Source organism: Lithobates pipiens, unplaced genomic scaffold (genome assembly GCF_037356315.1).
Source record: "Lithobates pipiens isolate NorthernLeopardFrog02 unplaced genomic scaffold, aLitPip1_a1.2 Scaffold_22, whole genome shotgun sequence".
Taxonomy (NCBI): Eukaryota; Metazoa; Chordata; class Amphibia; order Anura; family Ranidae; genus Lithobates; species Lithobates pipiens.
Window position 1 is genome coordinate 243,263,543 of NW_027507784.1, and position 16,523 is coordinate 243,280,065.

Genomic DNA, 16,523 nt, shown 5'->3' on the forward strand with positions numbered 1-16,523 from the left:
AAGGTGGCTGGTTAGAGTGAGCCATCAGGGCCGTCAAATGTTCCACCTGTTCCAACACTGCAGCCCCAATCTATATTGCTGAAGATGGTTTTTACTGCAGCCATGATAGGTTTGGAAGATAGGTTAGCAGCTTCATTCGCATCCCAGTGTGGGAAAAAATACAACAGGTCCCCTTCCATTACCCAGGACCCTCAAAATGAGGATCTCTGGCTGGGGGAAGATGAATTTCCCTCAGGGGTCCATGAAGAGGCTGATGACTCCTCTTCTGAGGGGTTAAATGCGTAAGGATCAACTTCACAATCTGATAGATTGTTGGTGCAATCTCTTACTGAGATGGTCCGTTCCACATTATTGCTACCCTTAAGTGAGTCAGTTGATAAGACCACTTCTTTTTTGGGTTCTCTAAAGCCTCCTCAAGCTGTGCATGCCTTTCCTATTTATTCATTGCTGGAAAAGCTTATGTATTCTGAGTGGGATCACCCAGATAAGCATTTTTGTTCCTTCTAAAAAGTTTTCAACACTTTATCCTATGGAGGAGAAATTCACTAAAAAGTGGGAGATACTAGCAATTGACACTGCTATATCCTCTGTGAATAAAAATTTGAATTCCTATTAAACACTTTTTCTCTGGCAGATTCAGTGCCTGCGCTGGCAGCAATTGGTATATGTCAATCCTTGAGAGACCAGTTTAAGGTGCTCAAGGTTGTTCCTGATCAGCAGGCCCAGGATATAGCCGAACTACCAGCGGTGTTATGTTTTGCAATAGACACCATGAGAGATTCTATTCTTCAAGCCTCGCGCCTTACACTTGGGCTGGTGCATATGCGTAGAATCTTATGGTTGAAAAATTGGTCAGCCGAGCCATGCAAAAAGCTCCTGTCTAGTTTCCCTTTTCACAGGGCTGTTTGGGGATGATTTGGATAAATACATCCAAAGAATTTCTGGTGGAAAAGGTACTCTTTTGCCAGTTAGGAAGAGGAGTAAACATGTTTCATTTAAACAAGCTCCTTCTCCAGTAGCAGGGGCATCAGCCTCCAGACAGTCACGATGGCCTCTGCCGTCAGGTTCAAGAGGTAAACCTCAGGGTCAACCCCAGGGACAAAAGAAGTCCTGGGGGAGGAAAACTACAAAACAAAATACTAAAGCCTCTTTATGAAGGTATGCTCCTACTCGCTTGAGTGGGGGGAAGACTTTGTCAGGTCTCAAGGGTCTGGCAGGAAGAGTGTCAAGACAAATGGGTGACTTCTTCAATAGGTCTAGGGTACAAGCTAGATATCAAGTCTCTGGTGGGAGGCCGGGTTGCTGAGAGGGCGCCCCTTGTGGCTGAGTGCAGTGGTACCCCTGGGAGTGAGACAGGGAGTATGGTGCCCAAAGGTGCACGGGTTCCTGGATGCGGTTGCTGGGGTGCGCAGGGTGCGCAGGTAAGAAGGTTGGGCAACCGTGCGTGGACAGGTTGCAGTGGTGCAACCAGGAGAAGGGTCAAGTCAGGCCAGGGGTCATACACAGCAGGTCCAATCCGATACAAGATACAGCAGGATGAATCGGGAGCATAAATGGTAGCCAGGCCAAGGGTCAATACCGTGCGGACAATAGGAGATACAGGAGGCGCAGGCGTGTGCGTAGTCGGGTCCAAGCCAGGGGTCGTGCAGGCTGAGATCAGGGAGAGTCAGGCAAGCCAAGTAGCCACGGGAATCAGGTAATCAGATACAGGTAGCGGGTACAGGGAACACAGGAGCTGATGATAATCCAGCAACCTGCCTATAGTTTGCAGCAGGCTTAAATAGACTAGCAGACGCCAACTACCGTCACCGTGCGCACGAGCCCATGCGCACTAGCCATGGCACATCTGCGTGCACCTGCCGTTGTTGCGCACCTGTGTGCGTGCATGCGCCCGGGAATTTGCCCGGCGCCACCATAACGGCTCTTGGCAGGATCGACAGTTCTGAGATTGCTTCCCTGACACTAGAGTTCCAAGAGTCCCTGTCTCCTCGTTTTCTCAGATCAAACATTCCCAGAGAAAAAGAAGTCTCTCTTTCAAGCATTGGACTGTTTTTTGTCTCAAAAAGTGATCTTGGTGGTCCCCATGCAAGAGCAGGGATTTGGGTTTTATTCAAGCCTTTTCACGGTGCCAAAACCAAATGGTAAGATTCAGACCTATTCTGAATCTTAAAGATCTAAACTGGTTCCTGAATATCTGCTCTTTCCGCATGGAGTCAATCCAATCAGTAGTCTCCATTCTACAAGGAAGAGAACTTCTGCCATCCATCAATCGACATCAAGGATGCATACCTCCATGTGCCGCTTTTCCCCCGCTCACCAGAAATATCTACGCTTTGAGGTAGAAAATCTCGAGTGTTTACAGAGATCCTGGCCCCTCCTCTAGCCAGATTAAGGGCCCAAGGTATAACGTTTATAGTGTACCTAGAGGATCTACTCTTGAAAGACCAGTCGGTAGCCCGCTTAGACCAAAGTTTGATCACCACAGTCAACTACCTGGAATACCTAGGTTGGATTCTCCACCTAGAGAAATCCTTCTTAAAACCATCAAGAAGATTAGAATACTTGGGTCTGATTATAGATACAGCCCAGAAAAGGGTATTCTTGCCCCAGGCAAAGATCAGTGCTATAAAGGATTCAGGTGATTAAGGCAAAGAAGAATCCTTCCATTCGAATTTGTATGAGGTTGATGGGAAAATATGGTGGCTTCGTTCGAGGCTGTTCCTTATGCTCAGTTTCATTCGAGGTTGCTGCAAAACAGTATCCTATCTGCTTGGAACAAGAAGGTCCAAGCGCTAGATTTCCCAATGCATCTGCCTCCAAGGGTGCGCCGGAACCTCAGTTGATGGTTAATAACCAAGAATCTGCAGAAGGGGGAATCCTTCCTACCAGTTACCTGGAAGGTGGTAACAACAGATGCCAGCCTTTCAGGTTGGGGAACAGTCCTGGAAGAGGCGACTGTCCAAGGGAAATGGTCCAGATCAGAAATGACCTTGCACATCAAGATTCTACAGCACACTTGACCCTGAGGGCCTGGACGCCCAGGTTACGGAATTGTCCTGTCAGGATCCAATCCGACAATGCCACAGCAGTGGCCTATATCAATCACCAAAGGGGCACGAGAAGTAATGCGGCCCAGAGAGAGGTGAATCATATCTTTACTTGGGCAGAAAACAATGTACCTTGCCGATCAGCAGTCTTCATTCCAGGAATAGAAAATTGGCAGGCAGACTACTTGAGTTGCTAGCAGTTGTTTCTGGGAGAATGAGCCCTTCATCCCGATATCTTTCTGGAAATATGCTGGGGATCCCGGACATAGATCTTTTTGCATCCAGGTTCAACAAAAAGGGATCCACTAGCATGCGGAACAAATGCCTTGGTGTTCCAGTGGAATCAGTTCTCACTGATTTATGCATTTATGCTTTGGTAGACAATGCTCAAATGCTTAGGGATCCAACGGACAAAAAGTAGGAATTCCTATTAAAAAATACTTTTTCTCTGGCACGTTCAGTGACTCATCCTGTGCTGGCAGCAATTTAGCCGAACTACCAGCGGAGTTATGTTTTGCAATAGACACCATGAGAGATTCTATTCTCCAGGCATCGCGCCTTACGCTTGGGCATTCCCTCCTATTCTGCTGCTTCCGCAATTTCTTCGCAGGGTCAAGCAGGGAGGGAAGTCTATGATTCTCGTGGCCCCAGCATGGCCCAGAAGATACTGGTATGCAGAGAGCAAAAGAATGGCAGTAGGGGAACCGTGAACCCTACCACCACATCAAGACCTCTCGCAAGGTCCGGTATTCCAACCTACCTTACAAACACTAAATGTAACAGTTTGGCTATTTAGACCCACATTCTGAAGAAGCGTGGGCTATCAGGTTCTGTGGTATCTACTTTGATTAATTCCAGGAAACCAGCCTCCAGAATCATATATTATAGAGTCTGGAAGGCATATGTCTCCTGGTGTGAATCCAGGGGTTGGCACCCCAGGAAGTATGTCATAGGTAGAATCCTTGACTTTCTACAGATGGGGTTAGAGATGAAGCTTGCCTTGAGTACTATCAAAGGCCAGGTCTCTGTCTTATCGGTATTGTTTCAATGACCACTTATTTCACATTCTTTGGTTTGTAGTTTTATTCAGGGGTTAACATGGCTTAATCCTCCGGTTAGGTCACCCCTGAACCCATGGGGCTTGAATTTAGTTCTGTCAGCATTGCAGAAACAGCCTTTTGCACTGATATGGCATATTCCCTTGGTCCTTTTGACAAGTAAACTAATTTATGTGGTAGCCATATCTTCTGCAAGAAGGGTATCAGTGTTGGCTGCTCTTTCTTGTAAAGAGTCATATTTAATTATTCACAAGGATAAGATAATATTGCATCCTCATCTTAATTTTCTACTGAAGGTAGTGTCAGGTTTTCATTTAAACCAGGATATTATTCTGCCTTCATTTTTCCAGAACCCTGTTCTACGGAAGAGAAATCACTACATTCTCTGGATGTGGTGAGAGCAGTCAAAGTCTACTTGAAGGCAAATGCTCAGATTTGAAAAATGTATGTTTTGTTTGTGTTGCCTGAAGGTCCTAAAAGAGGACAGGCAGCATCGAAATTGACTATTTTAAAATGGATTCAGCAAGTAATTGTTCAATTATAGTTTAAAGAGGAAGATTCCATCCGCTTAAATCAAAGCGCACTCCACTAGGCCTGTTAGTGCTTCGTGAGCAGTGCATCACCAAGCCTCCATGACTCAAATCTGCAAGGCCGCAACATGGTCTTCAGCCCATACATTTACCAGATTCTATCGGGTGGATGAAAAAGGTGTGAGGATATTGCCTTTGGGCATAGTGTGCTTCAGGCAAAAGTATAAATCCTGTAGTCTCATGGTGCCCTACTTTTGTTATGTCTCCCTCCCCTCAGTTGCCATTGCTCTGGGACATCCCACATAGTAACTACTATGGTTCTGTGTCCCGTGATGTACAATAAAGAAAATAGGATTTTTATAACAGCTTACCTGTAAAATCTTTTTCTTGGAGTACATCACGGGACACAGAGGTCCCTCCCCTCTTCTAATACACATATATTGTTTTGCTACAAAAACTGAGGTACTCTCAGTAGTGGGAGTGGTTAGATAGGGATTGTACTTCTTGTCTTAGGGTGTGCCAGTGTCCATCACCTGAAGGTGGCCTATAACCCACATAGTAACTACTATGGCTCTGTGTCCCGTGATGAAACTCCAAGAAAAGCATTTTACAGGTAAGCTGTTATAAAAATCCTATTTTTGGACAATTTCATGCTCCTGACTTTGTGGGAATAATTTGAGGGTGGCCCCTTCCTGTTTCAACATGACTGCGCACCAGTGCACAAAGCAAGGTCCATAAAGACATGGATGAGTGAGTTTGGGGTGGAGGAACTTGACTAGCCTGCACAGAGCACAACACCTTTGGGATGAATTAGAGCAGAGACTGTGAGCAAGGCCTTCTCGTCCAACATCAGTACTTCACAAATGGGCTTCTGGAAGAATGGTCAAACATTCCTATAGACACACTCCTAAACCTTGTGGACAGCCTTTCCAAAGCAGTTGAAGCTGTTATAGCTGCAAAGGGTGGGCCTACTCAATATTAAACCCTACGGACTAAGACTAGGATGACATTAAAGTTCATGTGCATGTAAAGGCAGGTGTCCTAATACTTTTGGAAATATAGTGTACATTACCATATATTATATTCAAACACAAATTTTAATAGTTTAGCATCAATAGACTTTATTTAGAGGGGTACTGAAATTCTTACTTTTTTTTATAAGAAAATTGTTCCATGGACACCCACAGGTGAGGGGCCTGTAAACAGTTAAGAGGCATTGGTTCCATAAGTTCTGCTGGAAGGTTGCTCTTCAAGCCAAGCCTTTTATTGGACATATAGTTCCCACCCACTGTGCTACGGTTAACTTCCCTGTTTGAACGATGTCTCACCCACCAAAAAAAAAAAATGTGAATAAATATAGAACTAATAATGGTATAAATTGTAAAAAAAAATTTAAAAAATCCCAGAATAGCCATTGTGCTAAAACAACCCCTATTAAATAATTAAATAATGAAGAAAATCCTCATGAACCCAGCACTAAAGATTATCAAAAAACACACATCAGTGATTAAAAACAAAACAAAATGGTGTGCATATTGTACAAAATATGTGAAGATTTTGCACCAAATACACATACACAAAAAAATCCAAGGTGTAGAAAGTTTGTACCATATTTTATTAAAATGTAAAGTAGTATATTCACATTTATCAAAGGGATTCTAATAGGATTATATTGAAGCTATACCAACACTGAGCTTTCAGCCTGCATCTCCGGTGTTGCAGTTACTGGTCTGGACTGTCACACTGACGCATTTCATTGCCATGGCAACCTTTTCAAGAAGATACAACTTTGCATTTTCTCCAAAGATAAGGAGGAGAAAAAGAGACTGAGGCTGCTGGAGAGTTCCTTATGTTGTAATAGTTTGACAGATAATTGGATGAAAAATAGGGGGATAAGACAACCTGGCGTGTAAACCTGCAGAGATAATTGGTGGGGTGATATGGACAATCCTACGCTCTGTGGTTTCAGGTTTCCAGAGTGTTCACAGTAAGAGGTTTATGTATGTGCCCTGAAAGATAGAAACTGGTGTCAGCAGTGGCGCTGATGTTGGACGAGAAGTCTCTGCTCTAATTTACCCCAAAAGGTGTTCTATCTGATTGAGGTGCAGGCCAGTCAAGTTCCTCCACCCCAGGCTCACTCATCCATGTCTTTATGAACCTTGCTTTGTGCACTGGTCCAAATCATTTGGTGAAGGGGGGGGGGGGGATTATGGTGTGGGGTTGTTTTGCAGGGGTTGGGCTTGGCCCTTTAGTTCCAGTGAACGGAACTCTTAAGGCATCGGCATACCAAGATATTTTGGACAATTTCATGCTCCCAACTTTGTGGGAACAGTTTGTGGATGGCCTCTTCCTTTTCCAACATGACTGCGTACCAGTGCACAAACAAGGTCTATAAAGACATGGATGAGCGAGTTTGGGGTGGAGGAACTTGACTAGCCTGCACAGAGTCCTGATCTCAACCTGAGAGAACACCTTTAGGATGAATTAGAACGAAGACTGCGAGCCAGGCCTTCTTGCTCACATCAGTGCCTTACCTCACAAATGGGCTTCTGGAAGAATAGTCAAACATTCTAATACGTCGTACATGAGCTTTAAAACACGCCCTCGCTGACCTCTGTAGATGCATCAATGCATTTCAAAGAAAATGCACTTGCGTTATTTAAGACTTTCTCAGGCAGCTTAGATCACCATGCCCCCCTCTCCTATAGTACCTGCTCTGTGTTTTGAAATTACATGGATGAATGACTGCTGTGTAACTGCTGGGAGCAGGTGCAGGTTGACCTGAGCTACCAAGAGCTACCAAAACCATAATTTAGTGTTGATGGGCTTCGGACTTGTGTTGATGGCATCAATTTCAAATCTTTCAGAATTCATTGACAGGCACGTTTGAACTTCTCTGTGTGTTTGACCTGCTTTAAGCAGGTTTTGCATTCCCAAAGACTTGTATGTGAATGCGTAATCCATTAGAAGAAAATAAGAAACACGCACAGGTCCCTAAAATGACTTTAGTGCTACTGCTGTGAACTTTGAGGATGAATTGCTGCATGTTTGTTTTAAAGCTCATTTACCATTAAAATAAATTCATACTTGAATGTTTGTAGCATGGCCAACAGATTTGCCTTAGGAAGCCTAGAACCCCATGCATCTATCATTATAATAAATGTATATCACATGTAATTGTTTTGGGGTCTGAAGACTCAATCTTTACAGTTTGCTTTTACAGAAGAGACCCTTTACTGGAAAAAAAGGATCTTTATTATTAAAGATTATAAGAAGGTGATTTTCTTTTGAATTAACAGGGGTTACCTTCAGTTAAAACTTTGTAACAACTAGGGATATAGGCAATAAATAAATACTAAAAACAATAAATATTTATATATATATATATATAATCTTCAAACTCATTTTGCATTTGTTGAGTGACACAGGAAAAAAGATAGTCAAGTTATACAGGTACAGAACGATTGACACTGGCAAACATAAAAGCTGCTTCCTAATCCTGTATAACTCTTCCTGTAACTAGCATACCTAATTTTTTTGCTAGTCTTCTAGGATGATGGATGAGAAAAGTGTGACCTACTTTTTGCTATCCTTTCTTTTATTAGTGAATTATTTTCTCTGTGACTTTAATCAAGAGTCCTTGCTTTATCGCTGGAGTATTTTTAGGCTTCTGCAGCCGCAATGACTCCCCCACTGCATTTCTGTATGCAGACTGGAAGTACCCTGAAGGTTCCTGGACCCCACCTGAGAATGTGCTTGAACTTTACCCTTTTAAAATTGAACTTGGGAGTCTGTTCCCACTGTAGATACACCAGTGACCTGCCTTATCTGGAGTACCATTACACTGGTTGATGATATAATTACCTTTTTGAAATTCAACTGTTTGTTCTACCTAAACTTGACTAATTTTACCCCCTGGCCCATGTTTTTGTTTACTTTAATCTGGCAAACGTCAGAATGGATGGATTCCTTCAAATAGGATCTCTCCATCGCTAGGGTAGGCCCCTGTTTCATGAAGTGGAGGGAGCATGTACTTTAGTTGTGATGACTTGTTACAAGCAATATAAGCTTTGTAATCCTGAGCATCCCTCTTCCCTAGAGAGACTCCCTAACCAACAAAGTCGATTGAGACAATCTTTCACTGCCCCTACCTAAATAAGGACCTTGACCCTAAGCGTCTCTTGGGTACACCTACTTCTCAGAGCATTGGCCCTCCACCCTACTGAATCCATCCCCTTGTTTGGGGTTTGTAGGGCAGTGGGAGAATCCCCTCTCAGAATGGCATTCCACTTGCCAGGGTATTTCCATCCACGGGTCTTCCATCTTGCTATCCAGAACAGATATTCTCTTGTCAAGGGATCCTTTCTTGGATCAGCTTTTTTGCTGGCCATCATCTAGGTGTTGCAATGCCCCCGCCCTTGGAAAATAATGGGAGTTTTCCTTGCAACAGGACAGGTAGCCTGGCTTCTATGGTGGACGAGGATAAGAGTAGTACTCTTGGCTGCACTCTTTCCTCTAAAGACAATGCATTTGAATATGGCTCCCCTGATTCGGTAGTCTCCATACCAAAAGGAGAGGTTTGTGCACCTGAGTGTTCATGATCTGCTGCAGGAGGGATCTGTCAGGCTGTCAGGTGAAACATGCTGTGTTTCTGCTGCAGATACCTCCTGTTGGTGTTAGTGTACATCTAGAGGACTTTGTCTTACAACCTGGGTATAGGTCCTCCTTCTGTGTCTGAACCACAACCTCTTGAGGAAGGTTCCCCCGATGCCTTCCTTTGCATTTCCCTTAATCAGGTAAAATTCTTAATAGTGAGGTTAAGTTTCCTATTCCTCGCTACAGTGCTATGAATACTTTGTTTGATCAGGGAGAATCAGGGGACTCCTAAGCTGGATACACATAGATTGCATTTCAGCCTTTGCGGCAGGCTGCTGAATTGTGATCTGCATGCAGCCCTTCCAGTTCTACAAAAGCCGATCAGTAGATCGACTTCTGTTAAATTGTCTTGCTGGAAAACTTTCTCTGATAGGTGGCTTGCAGCAGATCAACTGCAGCACTGATCAATGTATTCTGAAAGTGGGGAATCCCAGCTGTGAGAATAGTACAGTGGGGGGGTTCCTGCATCCACCTTGCTTGTCTGGATGCAGGAATTTAGTTTTTAGTTCAGCCTGATGGTTAAACAGAAGAAAAACGAACTATGTATACCCAGCTTCAGACCCATGTTCTGTGCTCAGGGTTAGGCGGACTCTGCCAAACTGTTGTCAGGCTCTGGTGACATACCTACAGTAGGTGGTAAAATAGATATTTTTGTTCATTATTTCTTCTGGTGGGTGCTTTGTAGCATTCTGGTCCTGTGGTATATACTCTATTCTTGCCTACCCTTGTGGGAGTGTCTCCTGTGCTCCCTACCCCTTTCAGTCAAGCTGACTTTGTGGAATTAAATCCTTGAGTTTTAAGGGTCTCTTCACAACCCTTCTGGGCTACTGTGTTGTGATGATACCAAACATTCTTTGGATGTCTCACTTTGGCAGCTTCACCTGTCTTTCCAGTGGCTTCACCTCATCTATTTTGGAAATTGGCCAGGTGGTTCCGGCTAGTCCCAATCTCTTCTTTGTAGGTCTGTCACTGACTGTTGCCCACCCTTCAGATGGACTGATTTTGGACATCCCTACTGTATCTGAATTCCTCTGTCATTCAATAGAAGTGAAATAAAATGGGAGTCTTGGAGTTCATTGAGGGATACAGGTCCTGCCCCTCTGCATTTTTTGCTCTTGCTTGTACTGTTTTACCATTAAACTGAGGTTTGCTGGGTAGAGAAGGAGTTATACCTGGGGCTGGATTACAATTTTTCTGTTTGCTAGCGTCTAATCTGCTAATAAGCAGCAGTATAGTTCAACTATATCCAAATTCGTCTTTCAATGGACTCCAAGAAATGGATTTTACAGTAAGTACAAAAATTCAACTTTTTCTACCATGAATTTAAAGACAAGTTCTTGATGGTTTACTTTACTTAACAATCTTTATTAATTTATTGCTCCTTTTAAAACAACAGATTTGTTATTTATGTTTTCATTGTAATTTACAGGTGGCTGAGTATACGCTGTGACCTCATTAGTAATTTCATAGTTTTTACAGTGGCCATTGTAGGCGTTTTGTTCAAAGAGAGCATTTCCCCAGGCCTGGTTGGTCTTGCTGTTGTGAATTCTCTAAGGGTAAGTGTCCAGAGAGGAAAATAGCCTCTAGTATTAAAGAAAATCTTTACATAATGTATATATAACCATTAAAATTCAGGAGAAAATGAATACATATATAAGACTTACATGCAAAACGAGAAGTTTTATCAGTTTTATTTAATTCACGCAATTGCCAATACCTTTAGTGCTAGTTCACACCAGACACAGTTTCATTCAGTTCTGTGTGCTTTTTTTCTGCACAAAATGCACGCACAGTGTTTTCCATGTATTCCAATGGCTCTAGTTCACACCATGCAGTAAGTTTCTGGTCAGTTTCTGCACCGGAAACTGATGGCATGGTATGAACTAAAGCCATTGGAATACATGGAAAACACAGGGCATTCATTTTTAGTGCAGAAAAAAAGCGCACAGAACTGCATCTGGTGTGAACTGGCCCTTAGGCTGGATTCACATCTATGCAGTTTTAGTGCTATTTTGTATTGTGTAGATTTGCACTGCAGTCCATTTACCATGGTTTCCTATGGAACACCCTCTGTAGTGCAAATCTGAGAAATGCAAAAAGCACTAAAAATGCATAGGTGTGAATCCAGCCTTACTGTACATTAAATGTGGGTATACAATACAATGATTGTAATTTATGTTAACTTTAAATTTCAGAAAAAAAGCTAAATACATAGCTAAACACTAGGAAGGGTATCCGCGTCTATAGGATTTGTAATTCTATACAGCTGCTCTTAAAATCCAGGCATCCCTTCTAGACAACAAAGCCAGCCTTGACCTCCTTAGTCAGGAACAATGGATTAAAATAATCCCCCTAACCCACCCATTGAACATTAAGGCGACAGCATACTGGTAACCTCCAGTACATTCCCTGCTCTATACCTTTGCCTTTAATAAATCATTCCCTATGATTAAAATGTGTATGCATATCTATGGTACTGCTCAGCCAAGCAGGTGAAATGCTTATTGCTTGGTTAAAAAATTCAGCTTGCTGTGTAACCTCTCCACATCCAGTGTGTTCATTGGATAGGCATCATTCCCTTTGTACAATTAGCAATAAATTGATTCAGGAGATGGTAGACTGATGTTGGCTGTGGGAAGCAGAGTTGTATAAATCACAAATTGCTATCTGTGAAGGCTTAAAATTCTTATGCTGGCAAAACAGATGTACTGCAAGTGTGTATTTAGCTGTTTGCATTTTACTGGAGTTTTACTTTAAAGTCTATATAATGAAAATGCATTCATATTTTTCTTTCAGAATTCAGATTCAATTTGAATTTTAAATATATTTATCTCAAGCAATCCACCAATTTCCTCAAAAGTATTGCTCTAGAGTGGCGGTACATCAAGGGCTAAATTTAGGGAAAGATTATGTAGTGAATATATGGCTTGTTTAAGATTGAATGAATTCTTGTGCAGCTACACACAGATCCTTCAAACCAAAATACACAGATTTGCCAGTGCTGGTTGCCAATCAGAAACTGCGTACAGTATATGCAGTGGGCACTGTGATTTGCAGAAACCGTTTCATTCTGAATGGAAGGAAAAATTTTGGAAGAGACAGGCTTTCCTGTTTTTTAAAGGCATTGTATACTTTCAAATGTTTGTTGCTTTAACTAGGTATTAGTGTAGTTATACTGTTTTACCCTGTAATTTTAGGCTCAGATGTTGTGACTGCAGTTTGTAGTGTCATGGCTGATCGATTCCCCTGTGTCTATTAGTTAATCCACCTAACTTGTCTCAATTCATCAGAGGCACTAGAAACTCCTTGTTCCAGGTCACATAGCATCCAGTGCATGCCTAAGCATTTCTCTGTGTTGCATCACAAATGTGTGGGGGCTATTGTGATGAAAATAAACACATCTCTTTCAGTATGTTAAGCTGTTTTCAAGAAGTTCAAATTAATAGCTCTCACCTGAAAAGCATTAGACTGAGAGACCCAGGAGTTGTAGGATAAGTAGGTAGTTCTTAGACTACAGACAGGAGGAGGCTGAAGCAGTGCTCCAGTTGAAACGTATAGGTCTAAAAATATGCCTACATATGGTATAATTGATTTTATTCAGCAGCTAAAAGAAGTGAAAATCAATCTATGGAAGGCCACCCTCAAGGTGGATTCTAGAACACTTACACATAATGCACACTGCCAATGCCATCTATGACTACATCTTAAAACCTATCCCCCAACCTCATATATAATGGGTTCAAATCTGCAGACATAAAATGTTATAAGGAAAATGCAATACAAAAGAAATGTATAGGTGCACAATATTTGCAGGTGGAGCACTTATGCAATGGTATTGTGACCATTGATGATTAAACATACAACTGAGTACCCACAGGTAGTGGCTGTGACATAGATAACAAAATGAGAAAAGACAAACTGCGTGAAATTAATGGGTAATATCCAAAGATAAAGTCCCGCAAATGTATGAAGAAGAGGTCTTTCTGCTCCTGGAGGTAGAGGAGAAATCAAAAATTTGTAGCTAAAACAAACTGAGAAAGGTGCGTAACGACCTTCTGCAATTACAAATAAATAATTATATTTATTTGTAATTCTGTATGCTAAATCATGTCACTCACACATTGTTCATTGACATTTTTAGAATTCATGTGATATCCACTGTGCTGCTACTCTCAAGGCCCTGACAAAGCGGAGCTGTCCGTGAAACGCGTATTCCATATCTTCTCTATTCTGTCTGGGACTGGCACACCCTGACTTCAAAATTCAAAAACTGTAACTCATTTTAACTTGTTTATTCTCAAAAGATACTGCCGCATGGTGTAGTGTCACAGTTTGCTGCCTATCACAGGATGCTGCGGAAGTGACGTTATTGCGTACTGCGCATGCGCGATGCGTTCCAAACACTCGCGCCGTGCGTTCCAACATAGTTTCGGCAATACAGTTCAGCGACACCATCACATAATGTTACGGAAGTGATGTTACATACAACACAAACACTGGGCCGTTCGTTACAACACTAATACTTCCCTTGTTACCTAGTAGGTTTTGCATTGCTGGGACTTGTAGTGCCTATCCTGAGCTACATGCTTCAATGTTCAGTGTCCTCATCCCTATCCCCGAGCTTCAATGTTCACTGTCCTCATCCCTATCCCCCAGCTTCAATGTTCAGTGTCCATCCTTATCCCCGTGCTTCAATGTTCAGTGTCCATCCTTATCCCCGTGCTTCAATGTTCAGTGTCCTCATCCTTATCCCCGAGCTTCAATGTTCAGTGTCCTCATGCTTATCCCCGAGCTTCAATGTTCAGTGTCCTCATGCTTATCCCCGAGCTTCAATGTTCAGTGTCCATCCTTATCCCCGTGCTTCAATGTTCAGTGTCCATCCTTATCCCCGTGCTTCAATGTTCAGTGTCCATCCTTATCCCCGTGCTTCAATGTTCAGTGTCCATCCTTATCCCCCAGCTTCAATGTTCAGTGTCCATCCTTATCCCCGTGCTTCAATGTTCAGTGTCCATCCTTATCCCCGTGCTTCAATGTTCAGTGTCCTCATCCCTATCCGTGAGCTTCAATGTTCAGTGTCCTCATCCTTATCCCCGAGCTTCAATGTTCAGTGTCCATCCTTATCCCCCAGCTTCAATGTTCAGTGTCCATCCTTATCCCCGTGCTTCAATGTTCAGTGTCCTCATCCCTATCCCCGAGCTTCAATGTTCAGTGTCCTCATCCTTATCCCCGAGCTTCAATGTTCAGTGTCCTCATGCTTATCCCCGAGCTTCAATGTTCAGTGTCCTCATCCTTATCCCCGAGCTTCAATGTTCAGTGTCCTCATGCTTATCCCCGAGCTTCAATGTTCAGTGTCCTCATGCTTATCCCCGAGCTTCAATGTTCAGTGTCCTCATGCTTATCCCCGAGCTTCAATGTTCAGTGTCCTCATCCCTATCCGCAAGCTTCAATGTTCAGTGTCCTCATCCTTATCCCGAGCTTCAATGTTCAGTGTCCTCATCCCTATCCCCCTGCTTCAATGTTCAGTGTCCTCATCCCTATCCGCAAGCTTCAATGTTCAGTGTCCTCATCCTTATCCCGAGCTTCAATGTTCAGTGTCCTCATCCCTATCCCCCTGCTTCAATGTTCAGTGTCCTCATCCCTATCCGCGAGCTTCAATGTTCAGTGTCCTCATCCTTATCCCCATGCTTTGATGTTCAGTGTCCTCATCGAAGCAGGGGGATAAGGATGAGGACACTGAACATTGAAGCTCGCGGATAGGGATGAGGACACTGAACATTGAAGCAGGGGGATAGGGATGAGGACACTGAACATTGAAGCTTGCGGATAGGGATGAGGACACTGAACATTGAAGCTCGGGGATAAGCATGAGGACACTGAACATTGAAGCTCGGGGATAAGCATGAGGACACTGAACATTGAAGCTCGGGGATAAGGATGAGGACACTGAACATTGAAGCTCGGGGATAGGGATGAGGACACTGAACATTGAAGCTTGCGGATAGGGATGAGGACACTGAACATTGAAGCTCGGGGCTAAGCATGAGGACACTGAACATTGAAGCTCGGGGATAAGGATGAGGACACTGAACATTGAAGCACAGGGATAAGGATGAGGACACTGAACATTGAAGCACAGGGATAGGGATGAGGACACTGAACATTGAAGCTCAGGGATAGGGATGAGGACACTGAACATTGAAGCTCGGGGATAAGGATGAGGACACTGAACATTGAAGCTCGGGGATAAGGATGAGGACACTGAACATTGAAGCAGGGGGATAGGGATGAGGACACTGAACAGTGAAGCTTGCGGATAGGGATGAGGACAGTGAACATTGAAGCTCGGGGATAGGGATGAGGACACTGAACATTGAAGCATGTAGCTCAGGATAGGCACTACAAGTCCCAGCAATGCAAAACCTACTAGGTAACAAGGGAAGTATTAGTGTTGTAACGAACGGCCCAGTGTTTGTGTTGTGTGTAACGTCACTTCCGTAACATTATGTGATGGTGTCGCTGAACTGTATTGCCGAAACTATGTTGGAACGCACGGCGCGAGTGTTTGGAACGCATCGCGCATGCGCAGTACGCAATAACGTCACTTCCGCAGCATCCTGTGATAGGCAGCAAACTGTGACACTACAATGGCAGATGAATAAAGTTTGTATATTTTTCCATAAATTCAAGTATGTGTACATTTTTTATTATACTCCTCTGAGGCACAATCAAAGTCCCACCCTGTTCTAAACCTCTTTTTTTTAAACCTAGTTGCATATACTTAGAGGATGATGCCTCTGCAGGAGTATTTGTGACTCCACGTCTACCCCAACCCCCACATTGGTAAAATAGGTATAAGTAAAAAAAGATGCAACTATAAAAACTCTGCAATGTTTGTGAATAACATCTAAACAGATACACAAATATGCCATTAAATTGAAACTAAATTAATAAATTGTTTATAAACTATGATCCGTGAATTAATTGCTAGTTTAATATCAGGAATAACTAATAGAAAAAAAATGATTAAAATGGGACATTTCTAAAAGTCCTAAAACTTCTACAAAGCCAAAAATAATACATAAAATCATAAAGACCCCTTTCACACTGGGGTGGTTTTCAGGTGCTTTAGTGCTAGAAATAGCCTCTACAAAGCTTCTGAAAACCGCCTTTGATTCATTCCAGTGTGACTTTTCACACTGGGGTGATGCGCTTGCCAGATTTTCTGAAAAATT

At 42.9% G+C, this 16,523-nt stretch overlaps 1 protein-coding gene across 1 annotated transcript in view; it reads left to right on the forward strand.

The window, feature by feature from the left end:
* The window catches only part of LOC143924555 (multidrug resistance-associated protein 1-like), a 435,651-nt gene that overhangs the window by 347,815 nt on the left and 71,313 nt on the right, over positions 1-16,523 (forward strand). Inside the window, exon 26 of the mRNA XM_077448932.1 lies at positions 10,721-10,847. Within this exon, the coding sequence (XP_077305058.1) occupies positions 10,721-10,847 (127 nt within the window). The remainder of the gene's footprint in view (positions 1-10,720; positions 10,848-16,523) is intronic.